Here is a 21,825-nt window from a genome sequence, read left to right as displayed (position 1 = left end):
GAAGCTTGAACTTATTCAAGCTTTACTTGCCCAAATCTGAATTCTACTAAGGATCCTAAAAGTCTCTGGTTACACAGTTCCCATAGGGTCTCTGAGAAGAGACCATTCATTCAACATGGCCATGAGGGTTCATCTCCTCCCCCAGCTCAAGCAGGAGCTACCTCAGCAGGCTCTTCTCCCCAGAAGAGGTCACTGCCAAAGCTGAACCCTGGAACAGCTCCCTTCCTAATATGGCCATTTCCTCAACTAGGACAATCCCATGTTACACAGCTGCCTAGATGCTCCCTGCCCCTACCCACACACAGTACCCCTTTCCTGGAGCCCTTTCCCGGTGCTCAGCATGAACACGTTTCCTCTGGGATAACGAGCTCAGATGACTGTGTGTGCTCTGAGGTCCCCCTAACTGAGAAGTTTTCAATTTACGTGTGTATGCTTTCCATGCCTCTTTGCACAACTTAAATTCAGACACTACATTCTCAATTTACAAGGCAGAAAATTTTCAAAGCCATCAATACTGTACTTTGCTTTTGAATAACAGGAAAAACAAGACAAATAAAATGATATAGATGTCCCTCTCCTTTCCAAGAACACAATACAATCAAGACAGAAAGTGAAGAATAAGACTTTGAATTCTATACCAGCAGGAAAAATTAAGCTAGCAGATTTCTTAAAACAATTATGACCCCTTGAAGTAATGTGACACCGAGTGACTTGTCTGGCTGGTAGCAGAATAGATGTCACTCCTTGGCAGTAGTTTTGAAAGCCAGTATGCAATTTATCCCTTTTACCTTCTGCCACATCACCAGCTCACAATGGCCACTCCACTGGCCTGGTCCTAGAGGACAATGACCCAAAGCCCAGAGTCCTCAGCTAGCCTGTGCTGAACATACAGGACAAATAAATTCCTATTTGTCCAGTTTAATCTGTGAAAGAAACCTTTGTGGTGTTAAGCCACTGAAATTTCAAGGTTGTTACCACAATATAACACAGCCTATCCTGCCAAGTACATGAAGTCAATCTTGGACACTAGTGTTTTGCTAGGAAAGTGAAATTCCTTAGGTTTTTGAATTGCCAATGAGTTACACTCATGTTCTCGTGTATTTTGTAATCTCTTCTAATTATGTTATCGGTTTGCCTTTCTCGTTCTCAATCACATTTTCACTCTCCTGCTATCTGAATCAATTTTACCAGGGATTTATATATTTCAGTTTCCAAAGAGCCAGGTCCTTTCAAACTTTGCTGTTTCTAGTTCATTCAGCTTCATCATGAAGGAAAAAGTCTAGCGTGGTGGTCAAGATCATGGGCTTGGAGCCAAATTCCCTACACTGGAATCCCAGCCTTGTCAGTGTCAGGCTGTGTGATCTAGAACAATGACCAATCCTCTTCTGCTTCTGTTTTCTCTCTGTAAAATAGGATGAGAGCACCTAACGCATTGAAAGAACTACTGCAGGTAAAACCATGCCTGGCACTTGTGTATGTTCAATAAATATTACTTGTTAAAAAAAATTATGAATATACACACAAAGGATATCTTCTTCAATTTGAGATCCTAATTCTTCCTCATCAGCTCCAATTGCAATGTAGTCATCTAAAAACAGGCATAAAGAATTGTCAAGTTATTGTAACAGATTAAAAGAAAATTCTAATACCAGGTAATTAAACTGCATTTCTATTTCTTAAACCCCATTTGCCTGACATAAAGAAGTCGTTCGGTTTAGTTGGTTAGAATCTGGTCACTTCACTGCCGACTAGACTCCTTTTCTGGACTTCACCTGATACCCACAGTGCTCCTGCACTGACGACTCCTGATCCCTCAGGCATAGGAAGTAACTGATCTAGCAGGCAATTCATCTTTCATAACTCCATAAATTCTGGCTGCTCCAGCAGAGAGTAAAGAAAGTTACAGAAAGAACTGTCTTCTCTCCTGTGACTCAGGCTTCAATGCAAAGAAACCATTCATTTAATCTGCCAGTCACATATACAGACACACTCAGAAGACTCCTATACGAATATTCAAAAGAAAGAAATAAACTAGGAAGAGAAAAAAAAAAAATATATATATATATATACATATAAAGAGACAGTAAGGAAATCAAAATAGAAAGGGCAGAGTAAGGAGAAATACAGGTCAAAGTAGCCATGGTGCAAAATGAGAGAAAAGAAAAAGGATGAATTCATATAAAATGATAAATATTCCTGTACATAAAACTTTAAAGCCAAAATGTTACATGTTAATACTGGATACTTTCAAATTAAATTAAGCTCCCATACATAAATCAAGACTCATCCCTCTCTTAAGTAGAAAATGGAAAACGCTCATACTGTATGTCATACTATTTAACAATTCAGTATTGTTAACTCTCAATATAAGATCAGCATACATAGTTTGCAGATTAAATTGTGAGGAAACAAAAGATTTGTGAGAAAAAAGTATATACATTACTATGAATTCAGGGAAAACATCCATGTATTAGAGGGAATCTATTTCTTACAATTACGTAGTAATAAGCAATATTCCTCCTCCTCTCCCCCTCAACAGACCCCTATCAGCAACAACTTCTCTCCGAGCTAAGCAGCAGTGGGAGGGCTATCCACAGGGTGACACTCATCAAACAGCAATATGGAGTTGGAGATGGCAGTAGGTGGTGGTGGTGACCAAAGGGCTAAGAAATAACATGCGCTGGACTTACCCCCTGTTCGAAGAGCTGCCGCAAGCATCTCCCTACACTTCAACCGCACAGAATCAGAAGTGCTTGGTGCCCGAGGAAAGGATGAAACGTAAGTATCTCGAGCATGTGTCTCATCCTTTCTGTTGCTTACATTGCCACTGGAAGTACTGAAATACGCACACACAAACACCCCAAAAAGAAATCAAGAACAATCCTCTCAAAGTAACAACATTACTATCATGCTGTAAAAACAAAATTTGGGGCCTAAATAAATGACACAGTATCTCAGTGACCTTTATATGAGGGGAAAAAAATTGCCTGCATACACATTAAAAAGAAGTTAAAAAGTTTACAATTTAGTAAAGAGACAAGTATTGTGCCTTTTTTTAAAAACTAAACATTTTATCTTTGATTCTCATTTTAAATATTAAGCAATATTTTTAATAGAGAAAATACCCATTATAGCTCAGTAAAACAAATGAAAAGCAATGATCTTGGTATAAGGAGAGGGATGAAGGGATGGGACCAGAGAATGACAACTTTCTTTTTTTCTTTTTTTTTTGAGACAGAGTCTCACTCTGTCGCCCAAGCTGGAGTGCAGTGGCGCGATCTCAGCTCACTGCAAGCTCCACCTCCCAGGTTCACGCCATTCTTCTGCCTCAGCCTCCCGAGTAGCTGGGACTACAGGCGCCCGCCACCACGCCTGGCTAATTTTTTGTGTTTTTAGTAGAGAGGGGGTTTCACCATGTTGGTCAGGCTGGTCTCGATCTCCTCATCTCGTGATCCACCCACCTCAGACTCCCAAAGTGCTGGGATTACAGGCGTGAGTCACAGCGCCCAGCCTTTTTTTTTTTTTTTTTTTTTTTTTGAGACAAAGTCTTGCTCTGTTACCCAGGCTGGAGTGCAGTGGTGCCATCTGGACTCACTGCAAGCTCCACCTCCCAGGATCACGCCAGAGAATGACAGCTATCAACCAAAACTAGAGACAGAGAGAGAGTGAAAGAGAAAATGCTAGAAAAATCCTGTTTCGCAGGGCACGGTGGCTCACACCTATAATCCCAGCACTTTGGGAGGCCAAGACAGGCAATCACTTGAGGCCAGCAAATCCAGCCTGGGCAAAATGGTGAAACTCCATCTCTACTAAAAATACAAAAATTATCTGGGCGTGCTGGTGCCCGCCTGTAATCCCAGCTACTTGGGAGGCTGAGGCAGGAGAAGTGCTTGAACCCAGGAGGCAGAGGTTTCAGTGAGCCAAGACTGCACCACTGCATTCCAGCCTGGGTGACATAGCAAGACTCCAACAAAAAAAAAAAAAAGAGAGAGAGAGAGAAAAAGAAAAAGAAAAACCTTGTTCCACTTAGATAGTGAGGTCCCCAGTGCGACAAATACCATGTGTACTGATGAGTCGTGAGGCTACAAAATGGTGTGTTTCTCCCCAGAAATATCACCTCAGTATGAACATTTGGGAAGTTTTATAATTTTCCAGTCAACCTAATTCTTTCAATTGCTTCTGAGTAGCTTCTTACATTGGATTATCACTAAAATGGGTTCTTTCTAAAATAATCTTCATGATTACAATTAAGCTTTATCGCATTTAAGACAGCTGCAGTAACCCTTTTCAAAGACTGATTAAATCATCCATCATCCATAGATGTGACTTGCTGCAATGCTGCAAGAACATACTCCTTTGCCTTCTCTCCAAAACATAACCACTGTTAAACTTCACAAACAGGTGCCTGTGGGTAAGATGGTCATTAGTACCTTCTAAATTTAGTCAGTTCCTTTTTGAAGTCTTAGTGATTTCCCCCTGTATTCCCAAAATATTGATTCACACAGGTTTGTATACAATGACTTTTCATACAACAAAACTAGGATTTACTTTTCTTTATGTTTTCATTATGTAGAATAATGCCTGTCAGTGATAAACAAATGAGCAAACCAATGTTTAAAAACCCATTTCTTTTTTTTTTTTAAGACTCCAGCCTGAGCAACTGAGCAAGACTTTTCATAGTGGTGAACAGAGCAAGAGTTGTGCAGTGGTGCCATCATAGCTCATGCAGCTTTGAACTCCTGGGCTTAAGCAATCCTCCTGCCTCAGCCTCCTGAGTAACTAGGACTACAGGTGTATGCCACCATGCCCAGTTAATTTCAAAAATATTTTTTGGCCAGGTAAGCTGGCTCATGCCTGTAATCCCAGGAGTTCAACAACAGCCTGGACAAAATAGCAAGACCCGGGGTCACCAAACACGGTGGTATGCACCTGTGGTCCTAGCTACTCGGGAGGCTGAAGTGGGGGGCGGGCTTGAGACTGAAAAGTTGAGGCTGCAGAGAGCCTTGACTATGCCACTGCACTCTAGCCTGGGTAAAAGAGCAAGACTCTGTCTCCAAAAAACAGTCCAACAAACAAATAAACCTTTTGTTTTTGGTAGAGAAAGGGTCTATGTTCTCCAGGCTGGTCTCGAACTCCTGACCTCAAGTGATAATTCCGTCTTGGGCTTCTAAAGTGCATTAGCCACCGTGCCAGGCCCCAAAACCCATTTCTTTTCTTTTCTTTTTTTTTTTTTTTTTTTTTTTGAGACAGAGTCTCATTCTGTCACCCAGACTGGAATGCAGTGAAACAATCATGGCTCACTGCAGCCATGACCCCCAAGCTCAGGCAGTTCTCCTGCCTCAGCCTCCCAAGTAGCTGGGACCACAGGCATGTGCCATCACACCTGTCTAATGTTTTTTATTACTTGTAGAGACAGGGTCTCCCTATGTTGCTCAGGCTGGTCTCAAACTCCTGGGCTCAAGTGATCCCCCACCTTCGCCTCCCAAAAGTGCTGACATTACAGGTGTGAGTCACCACACCCAACCAAAAACCCACTTCTTAAACACTTTGATTAAATGCTTTTGCCTCTCTGTGTCTGCAGCCAAATGCTACACAGAAACCAAGAACCAAGGGAAACTGCCCATACGGACTGAGAGAAACTTTTCCTCACTAGTTTCACTATTGCTGGTCCCACTTCCTACATTCTGATCCTTCTCAATCCTCTTGTATTTCTGTTGGGCGGGGGGGCTGGGGGGTGTGTGTAGATAGATACCAATCAGTTACTTTACCAGACTTCATACACAGTAATTTTCTTTTGCAGACAGGTTCTATACCTACACGTCAAGCACGTAAAACTGATAAAAGACAACAAGAGGCTGGGCGCGGTGGCTCACGCCAGTAATCCCAGTAGTGTGAGAGGCCAAGGTTGGCGAATCACTTGAGGTCAGGAGTTTGACACCAGCCTGGCCAACACGACGAAACCCCATCTTTATTAAAAGTACAAAAATTAGCTGGGTGTGGTGACGTGCACCTCTAATCCCAGCTACTCGGGATGCTGAGACAGGAGAACCGCTTGAACCTGGGGGGCAGAGGTTGCAGTGAGCCAAGATTGTGCCACTGCATTCCAGCCTGGGCAACAGAGAGAGACTCCATCTCAAAAAAAAAAAAAAAACAAGGCAGGGCATGGTGGCTCACACCTGTAATCCCAGCACTTTGGGAGGCCAAGGCGGGTGGATCACCTGAGGTCAGGAGTTTGAGACCACCTGACCAACATGGAGAAACCCCGTCCCTACTAAAAATACAAAATCAGCCGGGCGTGATGCACATGCCTGTAATCCCAGCTACTCGGGAGGCTGAGGCAGGCGAATCACTTGAACCCGGGAGGCAGAGGTTGCAGTGAGCCAAGATTGCGCCATTGGACTCCAGCCTGGGCAACAAGAGCAAAACTTCGTCTCAAAAAAAAAACAAAATAGGCCGGGAGCAGTGGCTCAAGTCTGTAATCCCAGCCTTTGGGAGGTCAGGCGGGCAGATCATGAGGTCAGGAGATCAAGACCATCCTGGCTAACACGGTGAAATCCTGTCTCTACTAAAAAAACACACATGCAAAAAAACTAGCCGGGCATGGTGGCTGGCGCCTGTAATCCCAGCTACTCGAGTGGCTGAGGCAGAGGCGGAGCTTGCAGTGAGCCGAGATTGCGCCACTGCACTCCAGCCTGGGCGACAGAGTGAGACTCCGTCTCAAAAAATAATAATAATAATAATAATAATAAAATAAAATAATAAAGACAAAGATGAGAGACTGAGGAACTATTCCAGATTTAAGAAAACTAAACGGATATAATTTAGAAAAAATTGCATAAACTTTATTAAAACCACTGTTTAAGCCCACCTTTGACTTACCTTTTTTAATATAGTTAATATGTTTAATATATATATTTAATATAGTTAATACAAATACAAAAAACAGTGTACGAGACATTAACATAAACACGAGCAGTGCATGATCAATTTGGGGAAAATATTGAGAAACAAAGTTAAAATCGGCAGTAGCCTTAATGTCCTAAATACCTCAACACAGCTGGGCGCGGTTGCTTACGCCTATAATCCCAGCACTTTGGGAGGCCAACGCAGGTGGATCACCTGTGGTTGAGAGTTCGAGACTAGTCTCGCCAACATGGTGAAACGCCGTCTCTACTAAAAATATAAAAATTAGCCAAGTGTGGTGGTATACATCTATAATCCCAGCTACTCAGGAGGCTGAGGCAGGAGCATCATTTGAATTTAGGAGGTGGAGATTGCAGTGAGTCGAGATCACGCCATTCCAGCCTGGGTGACAGAGGAAGACTCTGTCTCAAAAATAAAAAATAAAAAAGGCCAGGCACGGTAGCTCACGCCTGTAATCCCAGCACTTTGGGACACTGAGGAGAGTGGATCACCTGAGATCCGGAGTTCAAGACCAGCCTAGCCAACATGGCAAAACCCCATCTCTACTAAAAACACAAAAATTAGCCAGGTGTGGTGGGCGCCTGTAATACCAGCTACTTGGGAAGCTGAGGCAGGAGAATTGCTTTGAACCTGGGAGGTGGAGGTTGCAGTGAGCTGAGATCGCACCACTGCACTCCAGCATGGGCGGCAGAGCCAGACTGTGTCTCAAAAAGGTATGTGGGCCCCTCCCCACCAGAATTCCTGATTCAGTAGTTACAGGATGAGGCCTGAGAATCTGTTATTTCTAACAAGCTGTCAGGTTCTCTCCTCTTCCAGGGACCGCACTTTCGAGAACCATTGCATTAAATCACTGTTGACAGTTAACCTACCAGGTTCCCAAGAACAGAGGAACGATTTGTATTTAACCAACTATGCGTATGGCAACATGTCCAATACTGCATAGTTCATGATATGTAATAGGAAAGAACACATGCAAAGGCCTCATAGGAGGTGAGGGACAATCTGAACTCTTCGTTAACGAACTTCACATTTTAAGTTCTTATAACAAATTGATACATATTTTTTTTTAATTTAAGGTCTCACTCCATTGCTCAGGTTGGAGTGCAGTGGCATGATCTTGGCTCACTGCAACCTCTGCCTCCTGGGTTCCAGCAATTCTCCCACCTCAGCCTCCCAAGTAGCTGGGACTACAGACACATGCTGCCATACCTGGCTAATTTCTTTTTTTTTGGTAGAGAAAGGGTTACACCATGTTGGCCAGGTTGGTCTCGAACTCCTAACCTCAAGTGATCCTCCCACCTCAGCTTCCCAAAGTGCTAGGATTACAGGCGTGAGCCACTGTGCCTGGCCACAAATTGCTAAATTCGAAAGGAAGAAAAAAAGCATGCAAAGGAGAATGAGATCGAGGGCCAAAATAAATCTAAAAAAGAAATGTGGTAAATAGAGGAAGTAATCATTTGAATCTCTAATTACTACCTCTATTATCAATTCTATCAGTGCCTATCCCAGCAATCCCATTCAATTAAACTTGTTAAGTACAATATAAATAACTAATTTATTCAATGTCTTCTACCTCTCAAATGTTCAAGAAATCTGAAAAAAAATTAGAATACTTGGCTATATACATTTACTAATTCCATTTGATTAGAAAACAAAAAAAAAAGGAGTGTAGGATAGGGGAACATTAGATGGGGGAATTGATGCAGGAAGTAAAACTATGACTTTCAATATAAATAAATGTCTATATTGTGAAGTACCTTTCTTCTCTTGCTTCAGGGCTGTTCTGCGATGTAATTGCAGGTTCTTTTTTCTTTTCATCAAGGTCTTTCTCAGTTGATGGCCCATCTGAAAATTATGAAAACTCTTAAGTTGCTAGCATTCGTAAAAACTAAAATACTGCATGTTAACAGGCTATTTGCACAACAACATGAACTAAAACTCTATGTTTCCTACAAGTAGATGAAGTTTGATGAAGCTATTAGCATATGTACTGTTTTTCACAATGCAAGTTCAGTCAACACTCCCAAATAAATTCCCTCATTTGGTGGGAACTACAAATTCATATGCCATGGGAACCTAAAGGGAGGAAAGTATATGGAACAAAGAGATGGGAAGAATATGGAAATATCTGCACTGCTACTTTAAAAATGAAAGCACAGGCCAGTGAAGTGGCTCACACCTGTAATTCCAGCATTTTGGGAGGCTGTGGATCACTTGAGCTCATGAGTCTGAGACCAGCCTGGGCAACATGATGAAACATACCAAAATTAGCTGGGCTTGGTGGTGCACACCTGTAGTCCCGGCTACTCAGGAGGCTGAGGTGGGAGGATGGCTTCTGCCCAGCAGGTGGAGGCTGCAGTGAGCCAAGATCACGCCACTGCATGCCAACCTGGGTGACAGAGCCAGACCTTGTCTCAAAATAAAGCCAAATAAAATAAAAATAAAACCATAAAGCATACACAGCAATATTGTTTTAATAAATTTCCATAAAGTTAGAAAATTTAAGGTGGTATCCAAAATATAAATATTTCTGGTATGGGTAAACAAAAAACACTTTCATAGAAAATACCTCAGGATGAGTAAGATCTACCCAGCACCTTCTCTATCTTAAATTATCTATAAAGTAATACAGAGTACACAAGTTTTAAGACCTAAAGAGGTGGCTGGGCACGGTGGCTCATGCCTGTAATCCCAGCACTTTGGGAGGCCACAGCAGGCAGATCACGAGGTCAGGAGATTGAGATCATCCTGGTTAACATGGTGAAACCCCGTCTCTACTAAAAAAATACAAAAACTTAGCCAGGCGTGGTGGCACGCACCAGTAGTCCCAGCTACTCAGGAGGCTGAGGCAGGAGAATCGCTTGAACCTGGGAGGCGGAGGTTGCAGTGAGCCGAGATCGTGCCACTGTACTCCAGCCTGGGCGACAGAGAGAAACTCTGTCTCAAAAAAAAAAAAAAAAAAAGGTAAGCAATGAGATATTATGAAATAATGTACATAAAATAGGTTGAGTCAGTGCAATATTTTAACAGCCAAAAGAAACATTCACTTTTAAATCAATCAACACAGCCTTAAATTTTAAAACTGGTGCCTGCCTGGGGCTGGATGTGGTGGCTCACACCTGTAAACCCAATACTTTGGGAGGCTGAGGCAGGTGGATCACTTGAGATCAGGAGATGGAGACCAGTCTAGCCAATATGGTGAAACCCTGTCTCTACTAAAAATACAAAAATTAACTGGGCATGGTGGTGCAGACTTGCAATCCCAGCTGAGGCTGAGGCCAGAGAATCATTTGAACCTGGGAGGAGGAAGTTGCAGTGAGCCGATATTGTGCCACTGCACTCCAGCCTGGGTGACAGAATGAGACTCTGTCTCAAAAAAAAAAAAAAATCGGTGCATGCCTGTAGTCCCAGTCACTCAGGAAGCTCAGGCAGGAGGAACGTTTGAGCCCAGGAATTTGAGGCTGTAATGAGCTATAACTGCACCACTGCACACCAGTCTGGATGACAGAGTGATACCCTGTCTCAAAAAAACAAAACAAAAACAAAACACACAGCCTTGAAGCCAAGTTCAGAAAACGTTTGGGTCTAACGTATAAAGTACACCAGTTAACTACGTTTTGCTCCCTACATAAGCAATAAAGGCTACATAAAGAATTTTTTCAATTCTTCACATCTCTCTGTATAGAATATAGAAGAAACTATATCCAACTGGATAGCAGGATCACCTAGGGAGCCTTTAAACATATCCTCATGCCAAGCTCCAAACCAGATCCATTCAATCCAAATCTCTGGCAGTGAGGCGCAAGCATCATTATTTTTTAAAGTTCCTTAGACAACTCTAATATATAGTTATCTGGATGAGAATCACTGATAAGAGAAAGGTTCAAATCACAACTGGAGAACTCATCTTGTAAAGTTGAAGTCTGTCAAACCTAAAATACAATTCAAGCCCTCTGATAAAACATGCACATACACTTTAGTTTTCACATAATTTTACTGCTCCTTGTTATTCTCAATAGTTACCTTGAAGGCGCAAATCCCAAAGATGCTATAGTATTGTAACCCTGAAAACGGAAGTAATAATGACACATGGCAAGGACTAACAAGTGGTCCAAAAGTAATAGGGTAGAAAGCATTTAAAAGGGAAAACTGATGTAACAATGAAATATGATCCAGCAAGGATCCCATGCTGCCAAAGGGACACAGAACTATCTCACACACTGCTCTGGCACAGTGAATTAGTACAATCCTTTTGGAAAGCACAGCAGTAACAGGCATGAACAGCCTCAGAAGCATCTCTAATATCTGATATGGTGTTGTGGGCAACACAGCCCAGCTAGCAGGGAAGGAAGTGCTCCAGCTCTGGACTCCAGCTGTCTGCAATCAAGTCCCAGCTTGGCTATTCACCACTGTTTCAACTGTGTGCAAGGTATTTAACTGCTCAATGCCTCAGATTCCTCATCATAAAATGGAGATTACAATAACACCTACCAAATTGGATTGTTGTGAGGATTAAATGTATTAATACAGGTCAATGCTTGGCATATCTTAAGTATTCAAAAATGTGCTACCTAGTAGCAGTAGTAGTAAATGTAGAAATCTAGCTAACAATGTAAAGAAAAAGCTTTAGGCAGAAAGATGTACATCAAGACATTAGTTACAACTGCCACAAAGTTAAAAACAGTAACAAATTTAACAACAGGCAAGTGATCAACTAAAATATACTATAGTCAACTGAATAAATTATTCTGAAACCAATAAAAATAGTAGTTATGATAGAAAAACAAAGTATCTTCATTAAAAAAGGTAATATAAATTAAGTATCCACACAGCATAGGTAAAATTATAGTAGGGGTAAAAATTATGCAAATTAAATTTGAATAGTAATGTATTACAATCCATTGTACAGAACAGGAACCTGCAAGTCTACACTAACAGATAAATAGCTAAGGGAAAAAAGAAGGTTGTTGTTATTTTTTTTTTTTTTGAAATGGAATCTCACTCTGTTGCCCGGGCTAGAGTGCAGTGGTGTGATCTTGGCTCAGTGCAAGCTCTGCCTCCTGGGTTCACACCATTCTCCTGCCTCAGCCTCGAGAGTAGCTGGGACTACAGGCTCTCACCACCACACCCGGCTAATTTTTCTGTATTTTTTTAGTAGAGACAGGGTTTCACTGTGTTAACCAGGGTGGTCTCGATCTCCTGACCTCGCGATCCGCCCGCCTCAGCCTCCCAAAGTGCTGAGATTACAGGCATGAGCCACCGTGCCCGGCCAGAAGGTTCTTCTTCTAAAGAATGATGATTTTATAAGTACTGAAGCAGAGGAGTCAGAAAAATCACAATTTTGCAACTACCACTACAAAGACTGGTTTGAGCAAAAAAATCAACAGATCCTAAATTGGGAGGGGAGGAGAAAGATCTGTTAAGGTGTAAGACAGTTTCAGGATCTTAAAAGTGTCTCCCACATAATGGCTTATTAGCTACAAGAGGAAAAACAATACACTATACAGTGTAGCTTTGACTGGATTCTCAAAATTACCATCAATGACTCTGGATATGATACCTTGAGAAGGACATAACATGCTTACATAGTATTCCAACTGTGAATGTACAACCTGATCTAATCATGAGAAAAAAGCAGGTATACCTCAAATATGGAATATGCTATTAAAAACGAAGGATGGGCCAAGTGCAATGGCTCACGCCTACAAATCTAACACTTTGGGAGGCCGAGACAGGTTGGATCACTTGAACCCAAGAGTCTAAGACCAGTCTGGGCAACATAGTGAGACTCTGTCTCAAATAAATAAATAAATAAATAAATAAATAAATAAATAAATAAATAAATAACAAAGGAGGGCAGTGGCAGATGCCTACACCTACAGTTCCAGCTACTCAGGAGTCTGAAGTGGAGGACTGCTTGAACCTAGGAGCTGGAGGTTAGCCTAGGCAACATAGCAAGACCCCTATCTCCACATGAAACAAAAAAAGTGGTGGGGAAGGCGGGGGATAGGGGAATAAACCTGCTTCAAAGATCCAACTTAAAAACGTGGGAGCCGGGCGCGGTGGCTCAAGCCTGTAATCCCAGCACTTTGGGAGGCCGAGGCGGGTGGATCACGAGGTCAGGAGATCGAGACCATCCTGGCTAACACGGTGAGACCCCGTCTCTACTAAAAATACAAAAAAAAAAACTAGCCGGGCGAGTTGGCGGGCGCCTGTAGTCCCAGCTACTCGGGAGGCTGAGGCAGGAGAATGGCGTGAACCCGGGAGGCGGAGCTTGCAGTGAGCTGAGATCCGGCCACTGCACTCCAGCTTGGGTGACAGAGCGAGACTCCGTCTCAAAAAAAAAAAAAAAAAAAAAAAAAAAAACGTGGGAAATTCTACCTTGAATGTATTTCTTACTTTACTTTTAAACCAAAATCCAATTATACTTTGCATTCATTACAACTGGTCATTTTCTGCATATTGTATAACGTATCCAAGTTCCATTTTTTTAAGCTCATTATGAATTTGATAAAAATCTCACTTTGCATAATTTGATAAGATACTTTGCATGAAAGTGAGTATTTTAAAATACACAGTAGTGATAGTTACATGAATGTATACATAGGATGAAATTGCTCAGAAGGACACATGTCCCCACACATACACGCCCCCACATATACATTAGTGTCAGTAAAAACGGATGAAATCTGAATAAGGTCTGTAGATTGTATCAATGTCAATTTCCTGGTTGAGATTCTGTATATGAGAGTTATGCAATATTACCACAGGAGGAAGCTGGATAAAGGGTACATGAGACCTTTCGGTACTTTTTTTTTTGGTAATCTTCTGTGAGTCACTTATGTCAAAATAAAAAGTTAAACTCCACATGTTCAGGAGGCATACATACTTTCTTCTATAGGAAATAACCTTGTTTCTTTTATCCCTACTTGAGGCAGGGGACCAGGAATGAGGGGGAAAGGGCAGGATATATACACACACATACATAAAATTTTAAAGCATGGCCCACAAGTAATTTCTTTTATTGAGTTTGTGCAATTAATGTGAAAGACAAAATTGCATTTAATTTTCTTTCCTTTCAAATTTTACTTTTAGGAAATATATCAACAAAAAATTGACAACCCCAAAATAAGATTTAAGGGGAGGGAATTCATATTTGTTGGGCTAGGACCCTATGTACATTTCCTACAGAGGTGATAATTGATAGTGAAATATCACAGACCAAAAACAAAGAAAAAGTAAAATCATGAACCCAAGTAAAAAGGTTGGTCTTCAAATGAGAAAGGAACATTTCTGCCTTGGGGGAAAAACAAAGGAGAAGGTGTACTTGTATTCTTCAAAATGTCAATTCCATAAAAGATAAAGAAAAGCTTAAGAATGATTTCAAATTAGAAAACTAGCTATGTGAGGCCGGACTCGGTGGCTCACGCCTGTAATCCCAGCGCTTTGGGAGGCTGAGGCAGGCAGATCACGAGGTCAGGTAATTGAGACCACCCTGGCTAACACGGTGAAACCCCATCTCTACTAAAAATACAAAAAATTAGCAGGGTGTGGTGGTGGGCACCTGTAGTCCCAGCTATTTGGAAGGCTGAGGAAGAAGTATGGCATGAACCCGGGAGGCGGAGCTTGCAGTAAGCCAAGATCGCGCCACTGCACTCCAGCCTGGGCAACAGAGTGAGACTCCATCTCAAAAAAAAAAAAAAAAAGAAAACTAGCTATGTGATCCTAAACTGGATCTTTTCCTGGAGGTGAAAAGAAAAAAAAAAAAAAAACTATAAAAAACATTATTGGGACAACTGACAAACCTGAACATAAACCATAAAATACTATACCAATGTTAAATTTCCTAAATTTCTTATACTATGATTCCATAAAAAAATAAGCTTGCAGTAAGGAAATACACACAAGTATTTAAAGGGTAAAAGAGCATGATATATTCAACCTACTTTCAAATGGTTCAGAAAAAAATAATTTGTGTATGTGCAAATAGAAAAAGCAAAAGAGAGAATATGATAAAACAAATATGGCAAATATTAAAAATTGATGATATGGATGAAGGATATGGCATTCTTTCTATCATCCATGCAAGTTTTCTGTAAGTCAAAAAATTTCAAAAACCATTTCAGAAGGTATCCACAACCTTTCCCATAAGAGAAAATTCTTCTTACTGAAAGAGTTTATCCAGCTGTGTCAAAAGTTAAGAAAGCCAAATTAGACTAGCCTAAAAGGCAAAAAAAAAAAAAAAAAAGCCCTAAAGGTCAAATTAACTCCCCTCGTCTTTATTACGAGGCACTGATTTCAGTATATCTAGATTCATTAAGAAAAAAAGTAACCATTAACTAACCATAAAATGTTAATGGTTAATGGTTATTAACCATTTGAATAAATCTCAACATCATAAATATACGTAAGGGAAGATCAATGATACCTAATAATTTTTTCCAGGATTTGATGAGAGACTTTGCCAAAGATGTAACTTCTTCGTCTGTACTCTGCTTGCGAATAGCATTAACTGACATTCCGATTCTTGTGGACTGCAAGGCAATAACAAAAAAATTATGTATACCAATTTTATTTTAAACAAACTAGTATTTCACCCACATTCTTTTCTTTCCCAGATTCCTGTTTCCATTTTAGAATTTTAAAACTTCAATTATTTGGATCCTTATAATAGCAAACTATATTAAGATACATACATCTTCAGATCAAATACATCCTAGACTCATTAATGTTCTTATCACCAAGATCTAAAAGCATAAAATTCGCTACTGTAATAAGTCTGGTTAACTAGAAAAATGAAATCAATCTTTCCACAAGGGAGAAGTGAAGATAAATGAGGATAAAATATAAAATGTTGTATATAAGTCAGGCTGAAGCAATCATGACTAATACATGCATTTGTTTCTATACATTCTTCTACATGGATTACTTCACAGAGTACCAGCTGCAAATTATTATGAGGATATCCAAACTAAAACTACCACCTATGGAGGTTTATTCTATTTATCTATTTATTTATTTATTTATTTAATTTATTTTGGTGGGGGGAATGGAGTCTTGCTCTGTTGGCCAGGCTGGAGTACAGTGGCGCCATGTTGGCTCACTGCAAGCTCTGACTCCCAGGTTTACGCCATTCTCCTGCCTCAGCCTCCCAAGTAGCTGGGACTACAGGCGCCAGCCACCACACCCAGCTAATTTTTTGTATTTTTAGTAGAGACAGGGTTTCACCATCTCTACTAAACACAAAGCTATGACAGCCCAAATATGGATGATAAATAAAAAATGGAAAATTATTTAGTAAGTTCAGGTTGTTAGCAGACAATCTTTCAAACATATGGTCTCGATCTCCTGACCTCGTGATCCACCTGCCTTGGCCTCCCAAAGTGCTGGGATTACAGGTGTGAGCCACCACGCCCAGCTATGGAGGTTTAAAAGGCTTTATTTTGCCAGGAACCAGCATATAATCAGAGACATTAAAATACACTTCACAAAATATAGGTAAAATTTAACCTGTGATAATTACATGCCTAGAATTACGCTTAGAGCATCCACATTCATCAATCTTTTTTCTAACAACTCTTCAAAGTTGAGATTATCCCTATTTTTAAAGACGAAGAGATTGGAAGTAACAATAAATAATGTACCCAGCATCACACTATTACTAACCAGCAAAGCTGGGACTTTTTCTTTTTTTTTTTTTTTTGAGACGGAATCTCACCCTGTCACCCAGGCTGGAGTGCAATAGGGCATGATCTCGGTTCACTGCAAACTCCACCTCCCGGTTCAAGTAATTCTCCTGCCTCAGCCTCCCAAGTAGCTGGGATTACAGGCGCAGGCCACTTCACCCGGCTAATTTATGTATTTTTAGTAGAGATGAGTTGCACCCATTGGCCAGGCTGGTCTCGAACTCTAGACCTCAGGTGATTCACCCACCTCGGCCTCCCAAAGTGCTGAGATTACAAGCGTGACCCATCAGCCCAGCCAAAAGCTGAGATTTTAATCCAGGTTTGTCCACTGCCAAAGTCCATGGTCTTTCTAGCACATCAGTGGTTTCAAATTGTGCTCAAAGAACACAAAAGCTACGACAGCCCAAATATGGATGATAAATAAAAAATGGAAAATTATTTACTAAGTTCGGGTTGTTAGCAGACAATCTTTCAAACATATGGTCTATGGAAGAAAAAAATAACAAAAGGAATTCTTAGTGGTGAAAAAAAGAAGAGAACCCCCTATTGTAAGCTTTATGGCAGAAAAATATACCAGTACTTGGGGTTTCCTTCTAAATTATTCAATCCTCTCAACAAAGAGACAGATTCAGGATCTAAGTTTTATTCAAGAATTTAGAATATGTGGTTGGCTAGAGTGTCATATATCTCTTAGAAAGCTGAGCAAAGCAGACAAGATTGAACAGCAGAAAGATAAAGGGACTCCACAATTTTAAAGCCCCAAATAATTTGGGGTTAACAAGGCTAGTTTACTAGGAAAAAACTCTACTTTTTGAATGTGTGGAGGAAATAACTTATTAGTGTGTTCCGAAGCCTAGAACTGACACAAATGTGCAAAAAAATAAAATGGCACTTTACTAGGGGCTTGCAGGAGAGCAAAGGTGTAAGGAGATGATGAATAAACTATGTACTGCTGGGTGACTGCTTTTTAATTATCAGAGGATGTTTTGATTACTAAAAAGTCAATGATTATCCTGCTTAGCCCCAAACAAAATCTATACTAAGAATATAGTTATCTGTAATAAACATGCCTATCTATGGAAGAGACTGTCAAGCCAAAATAATAAGAAATGGGGGGGCATGGTGGCTCACGCCTGTAATCCCAGCACTTTGGGAGGCTGAGGTGGACGGCTCACGAGGTCAGGAGTTCGAGACCAGCCTGGCCAACATGGTAAAACTCTACTGAAAAAAAAAAAAAAAAAAAAAAAAAAAAAAAAACAAATTAGCCGGGCATGGTGGTGAACGCCTGTAGTCCCAGTTACTCGGGAGGCTGAGACAGAAGAATCGCTTGAACCCAGGAGGCGGAAGTTGCAGTAAGCCGAGATCACGCCACTGCACTCCAACTTCCAGCCTGGGCTACAGAGCGAGACTCCGTCTCCAAAAACAAAAAGAAAGGGTGGGTATGGTGGCTCACGCCTGTAATCCCAGCACTCTGGGAGGCCGAGGCAGGTGGATCACAAGGTCGGGAGATCAAGACCATCCTGACTAACATGGTGAAACTCCATCTTTAAAAAAATACAAAAAAATTAGCTGGGTGTGGTGGCATGCACCTATAGTCCCAGCTACTTGGGAGGCTGAGGCAGGAGAATCGCTTGAACCTGAGAGGTAGAGGATGCAGTGAGCCGAGAATGCACCACTGCACTCCAGCCTGGGTGACAGAGCGAGACTCTGTCTCACAAAAAAAAAGAAGAAAAAAAAAGAAATGAGGCTGCTGAGGTAGAATGAAAAACAAAGATGCGAAATAAGTTTTTTTTTCCTATGGGGGTACTATGGAAATAAATGGGAAAAAAAAGTAGAGGAAAAGATTACGAAGCTATTTACTTGGATAAGCAAGCCTGGAGTTGCCTCTAAGAATTCCCTAGGAATTTTTCCTAAAATTGGTATGCTAAGACTTAACAAAATGTAATAGATAGATTATACGAAAGTATTCTGTGCTCAAGTGTCCTTAGGAATTGTGGGATTATAACTGTTTTCTTGACTGCAGAACTAATGAAAGCTTTCAGGACAAACTGTACATTGTGAAACTCTAGCAGATAAAATATGTGCCTTTGCCCATGATTTCTACAGAACATCAGGTATGCAGAAAGAAAGACATTACCTTGGAAAGGTGGAAAGTGCATTAAACAGCCTTAGGGGTCAGCTGCACACTGATGGTAAAGCAGAAAGGAATGAGTACTGAGATCAAGAGACACTGTTAACATCACAGGAAACAAGCAGATTTGGTGTGCTCCAGAAGAAAAGTCTCCTTTGTGATCACTCATGAGTTTTTGCCAAGATGACCTGAAGGTAGCCACTAAATCTTAAGGTAAAAAACATATAGCTACTGTACAGCTACTATAAAACACATATGTAAAACATACTTTTTTTTTTTTTTTTTTGAGACGGAGTCTCGCTCTGTCGCCCAGGCTGGAGTGCAGTGGCCGGATCTCAGCTCACTGCAAGTTCCGCCTCCTGGGTTCATGCCATTCTCCTGCCTCAGCCTCCCACGTAGCTGGGACTACAGGCGCCCGCCACATTGCCCGGCTAGTTTTTTGTGTTTTTTAGTAGAGACGGGGTTTCACCGTGTTAGCCAGGATGGACTCCATCTCCTGACCTCGTGATCCGCCCGTCTCGGCCTCCCAAAGTGCTGGGATTACAGGCTTGAGCCACCGCGCCCGGCGTAAAACATACATTTAAAACACATATATATAAAAGACAACATAAAAGAAACACACAGCTACTATAAAACATTGTTGAAAGAAATTAAAGATGACCTAAACAAAATTTTAAAATCCCATGTTGATAGACTGGAAGACTTAAATGTTAAGACTGCAATACTAATCAAGTCGAATTACTGACTCAACGCAATGCCTATCAGAATCCCATCTGCCTTTAGTGTAGAAATTGACAAGCTTACCCTAAAGTCCACACAGAAATACAAAGGACCCAAAACGGCCAAAACGAAGAATAAAGTTGGAGCACTCACAATTCCCTACAGTAACCAAGACAGCATGGTACTGGCAAAAGGATGGACATGCAGATCAATGGGATAAATTTAAGACTCCAGAAATAAACTCCTACATTTTTCATCAGCTGATTTTAGATAAGGATATCAAGACAATTCATTAGAGAAAAGAATATTCTTTTCAACAAATGGTGCTGGAACAACTAGATATCCACATGTAAAAGAATAAAGCTGAACCTCTTCCTTACACCACACACAAAAATTAACTCAATATGAATAGGCGTAAAGCTTCATGACCTTGGATTAGGGAATAGTTTCTTAAATATGACACCTAAAGCACAAGCAATCAAAGAAAAAATAGAATATATCACAAGTTAAAACTTTTGTGCTTCAAAGAACATCATCAAGAAAGTAAAAAGATAATTCACAGAAAAAGAGACAATATTTGCAAACTCTATGTCTGATAAGGGACTTGTATCTGGAATATATAAAGAACTATTACAACTCAATAAAAAAAAGACAATCCAATTTAAAAACGGGCAAAGGATCTGAATAGACATTTCTCCAAATAAGATATAAAAATAACCAACAAGCACATGAAAAGATATTCAACATCCTTAGACATTATGGAAATAAAAATTAAAGCTACAATGAAATACCACTACACCCACTCGAATGGCTATAATCAAAGACAAACAGCAACAAGTGTTTGCAAGGATGCAGAGAAAATGGACCCATTTACTGCTACTGGAGATACAATATGGTACCGTGGCTTGGGAAAAGAGTCTGGCAGGTCCTCCAAATGTTAAACACACAGTTACCACATAAACCAGCAATACCACTCCTAGGTATCTACACAAGAACAACAAAAACATATGCTCACACAAACTTGTACATAAACACGCACTGTAGTGTGATGCGTAACAGCCAAAAAAGTCTAAACCCATCAACTGACAACTGGAAGAACAACATGTGAAATATCCATGCAACTGAAAATTATTCAGCCATTAAAAGGCCTGAAAATTCTGACATAGACTGCAACATGGATGAATCCTGAAAATATTAAGCTAAGTGACAGAAGCCAGACATCAGAGTTCACATACTGTATGATTCCTTTTATATGAAAACTCCAGAACAGGCAAATCTATAGAGACAGAAAGATTAGTAGTTGCCTAGGCTGGAAGGAGGAAGACCAGCTGGGGGAATGGAGAATGACTTTTTGGGATGATGAAAATGTTCTAAAGTTAATTGTGGTGATAGTACCAAAATATACTAAAAAACAATGAATCATACACTTTAAATGAATGAATTGTATGGTATGTGAATTATATCTCAATAATACTGTTAAAAAAAAAAAAGAAACAAACAGCTAAGTTTACTATCCTTTTACTAAGTTCCAAGATGGCAGGGGACCTTGTCTTGTCTGCCACTATATTCAGCATGTGGAATAATATCTAGCACACAGCAGACACTTAATCATGATTGAATAATCTACTATACATAAAAACTTACAAAACTAGCCCAATCTACTACTGGCCTAAATACTTGTCTTCCTGTTTACTTCCCCACCTTCAACCCATACCCACCTTCTACTCTGCTCTCTCACTCTGCTCAAAGTTTCCTGCACTCCTAATTGGAAACTCCCATGGACTCTTCAGATCTCATTTGATTTAACCAGTCTGTTATATCCCAACTCTGTTTTCCCTTTTTCCTAGGTGATCTAACCCACCTCTATGCTATTACTTCCCAAATATTTCCTAAACCTGTCCTTTCTCCTATATTCTAGAACTGTTTACATATATGGCTATTTAAAATTTGTTAAAATTAAATGAAATTTAGAATTCCGTTCCCTAGTCATATTTCAAGTGCTCAATAGCCTCATGTAGTTAAGCACTACCATATCAGTCAATACTCACATCAGAAACATTTCCATCACTGCAAAGTCATACTTGACAGCACTGCTAGGGAAGGCTGTCTTTCATTAACAAATTCCCCTTCTCTCCATTTCTATTGCTATTATCTTAGTTTAAGCCCTCATCACTCCTCACCTGAATAACTTCATTAGTCAACAGGTCTTTCAGGCTCCAGCTTCCCATTTCCTCCAATGTGCAAATCTGGTCACATACTCCCCTGCCTAACACCTTTCAGTAGTAATGCTCTCAGCATCACATATGAAGCCCTGCGTGCCATACCACCTATGTCTTTAAAATCCTGTATGCAACTAGCTCTCCC

The 21,825-nt window shown here is 40.6% G+C and overlaps 1 protein-coding gene across 2 annotated transcripts in view; it reads right to left on the bottom strand.

The window, feature by feature from the left end:
* The window catches only part of TCEA1 (transcription elongation factor A1), a 58,845-nt gene that overhangs the window by 20,308 nt on the left and 16,712 nt on the right, over positions 1–21,825 (bottom strand). For both annotated transcript variants that reach the window (XM_030937675.1, XM_010388003.2), the window contains exons 3-6: positions 15,353–15,458; positions 8,682–8,769; positions 2,691–2,836; positions 1,532–1,588 (exon numbers count right to left, since the gene is read on the bottom strand). In XM_030937675.1, coding sequence (XP_030793535.1) covers positions 1,532–1,588; positions 2,691–2,836; positions 8,682–8,769; positions 15,353–15,458 — 397 coding nt within the window. The remainder of the gene's footprint in view (positions 1–1,531; positions 1,589–2,690; positions 2,837–8,681; positions 8,770–15,352; positions 15,459–21,825) is intronic.

Source organism: Rhinopithecus roxellana, chromosome 9 (genome assembly GCF_007565055.1).
Source record: "Rhinopithecus roxellana isolate Shanxi Qingling chromosome 9, ASM756505v1, whole genome shotgun sequence".
NCBI lineage: Eukaryota > Metazoa > Chordata > Mammalia > Primates > Cercopithecidae > Rhinopithecus > Rhinopithecus roxellana.
The sequence above is the reverse complement of the archived record's forward strand: the minus strand, read 5'-3'. Positions and strand labels throughout refer to the sequence as shown.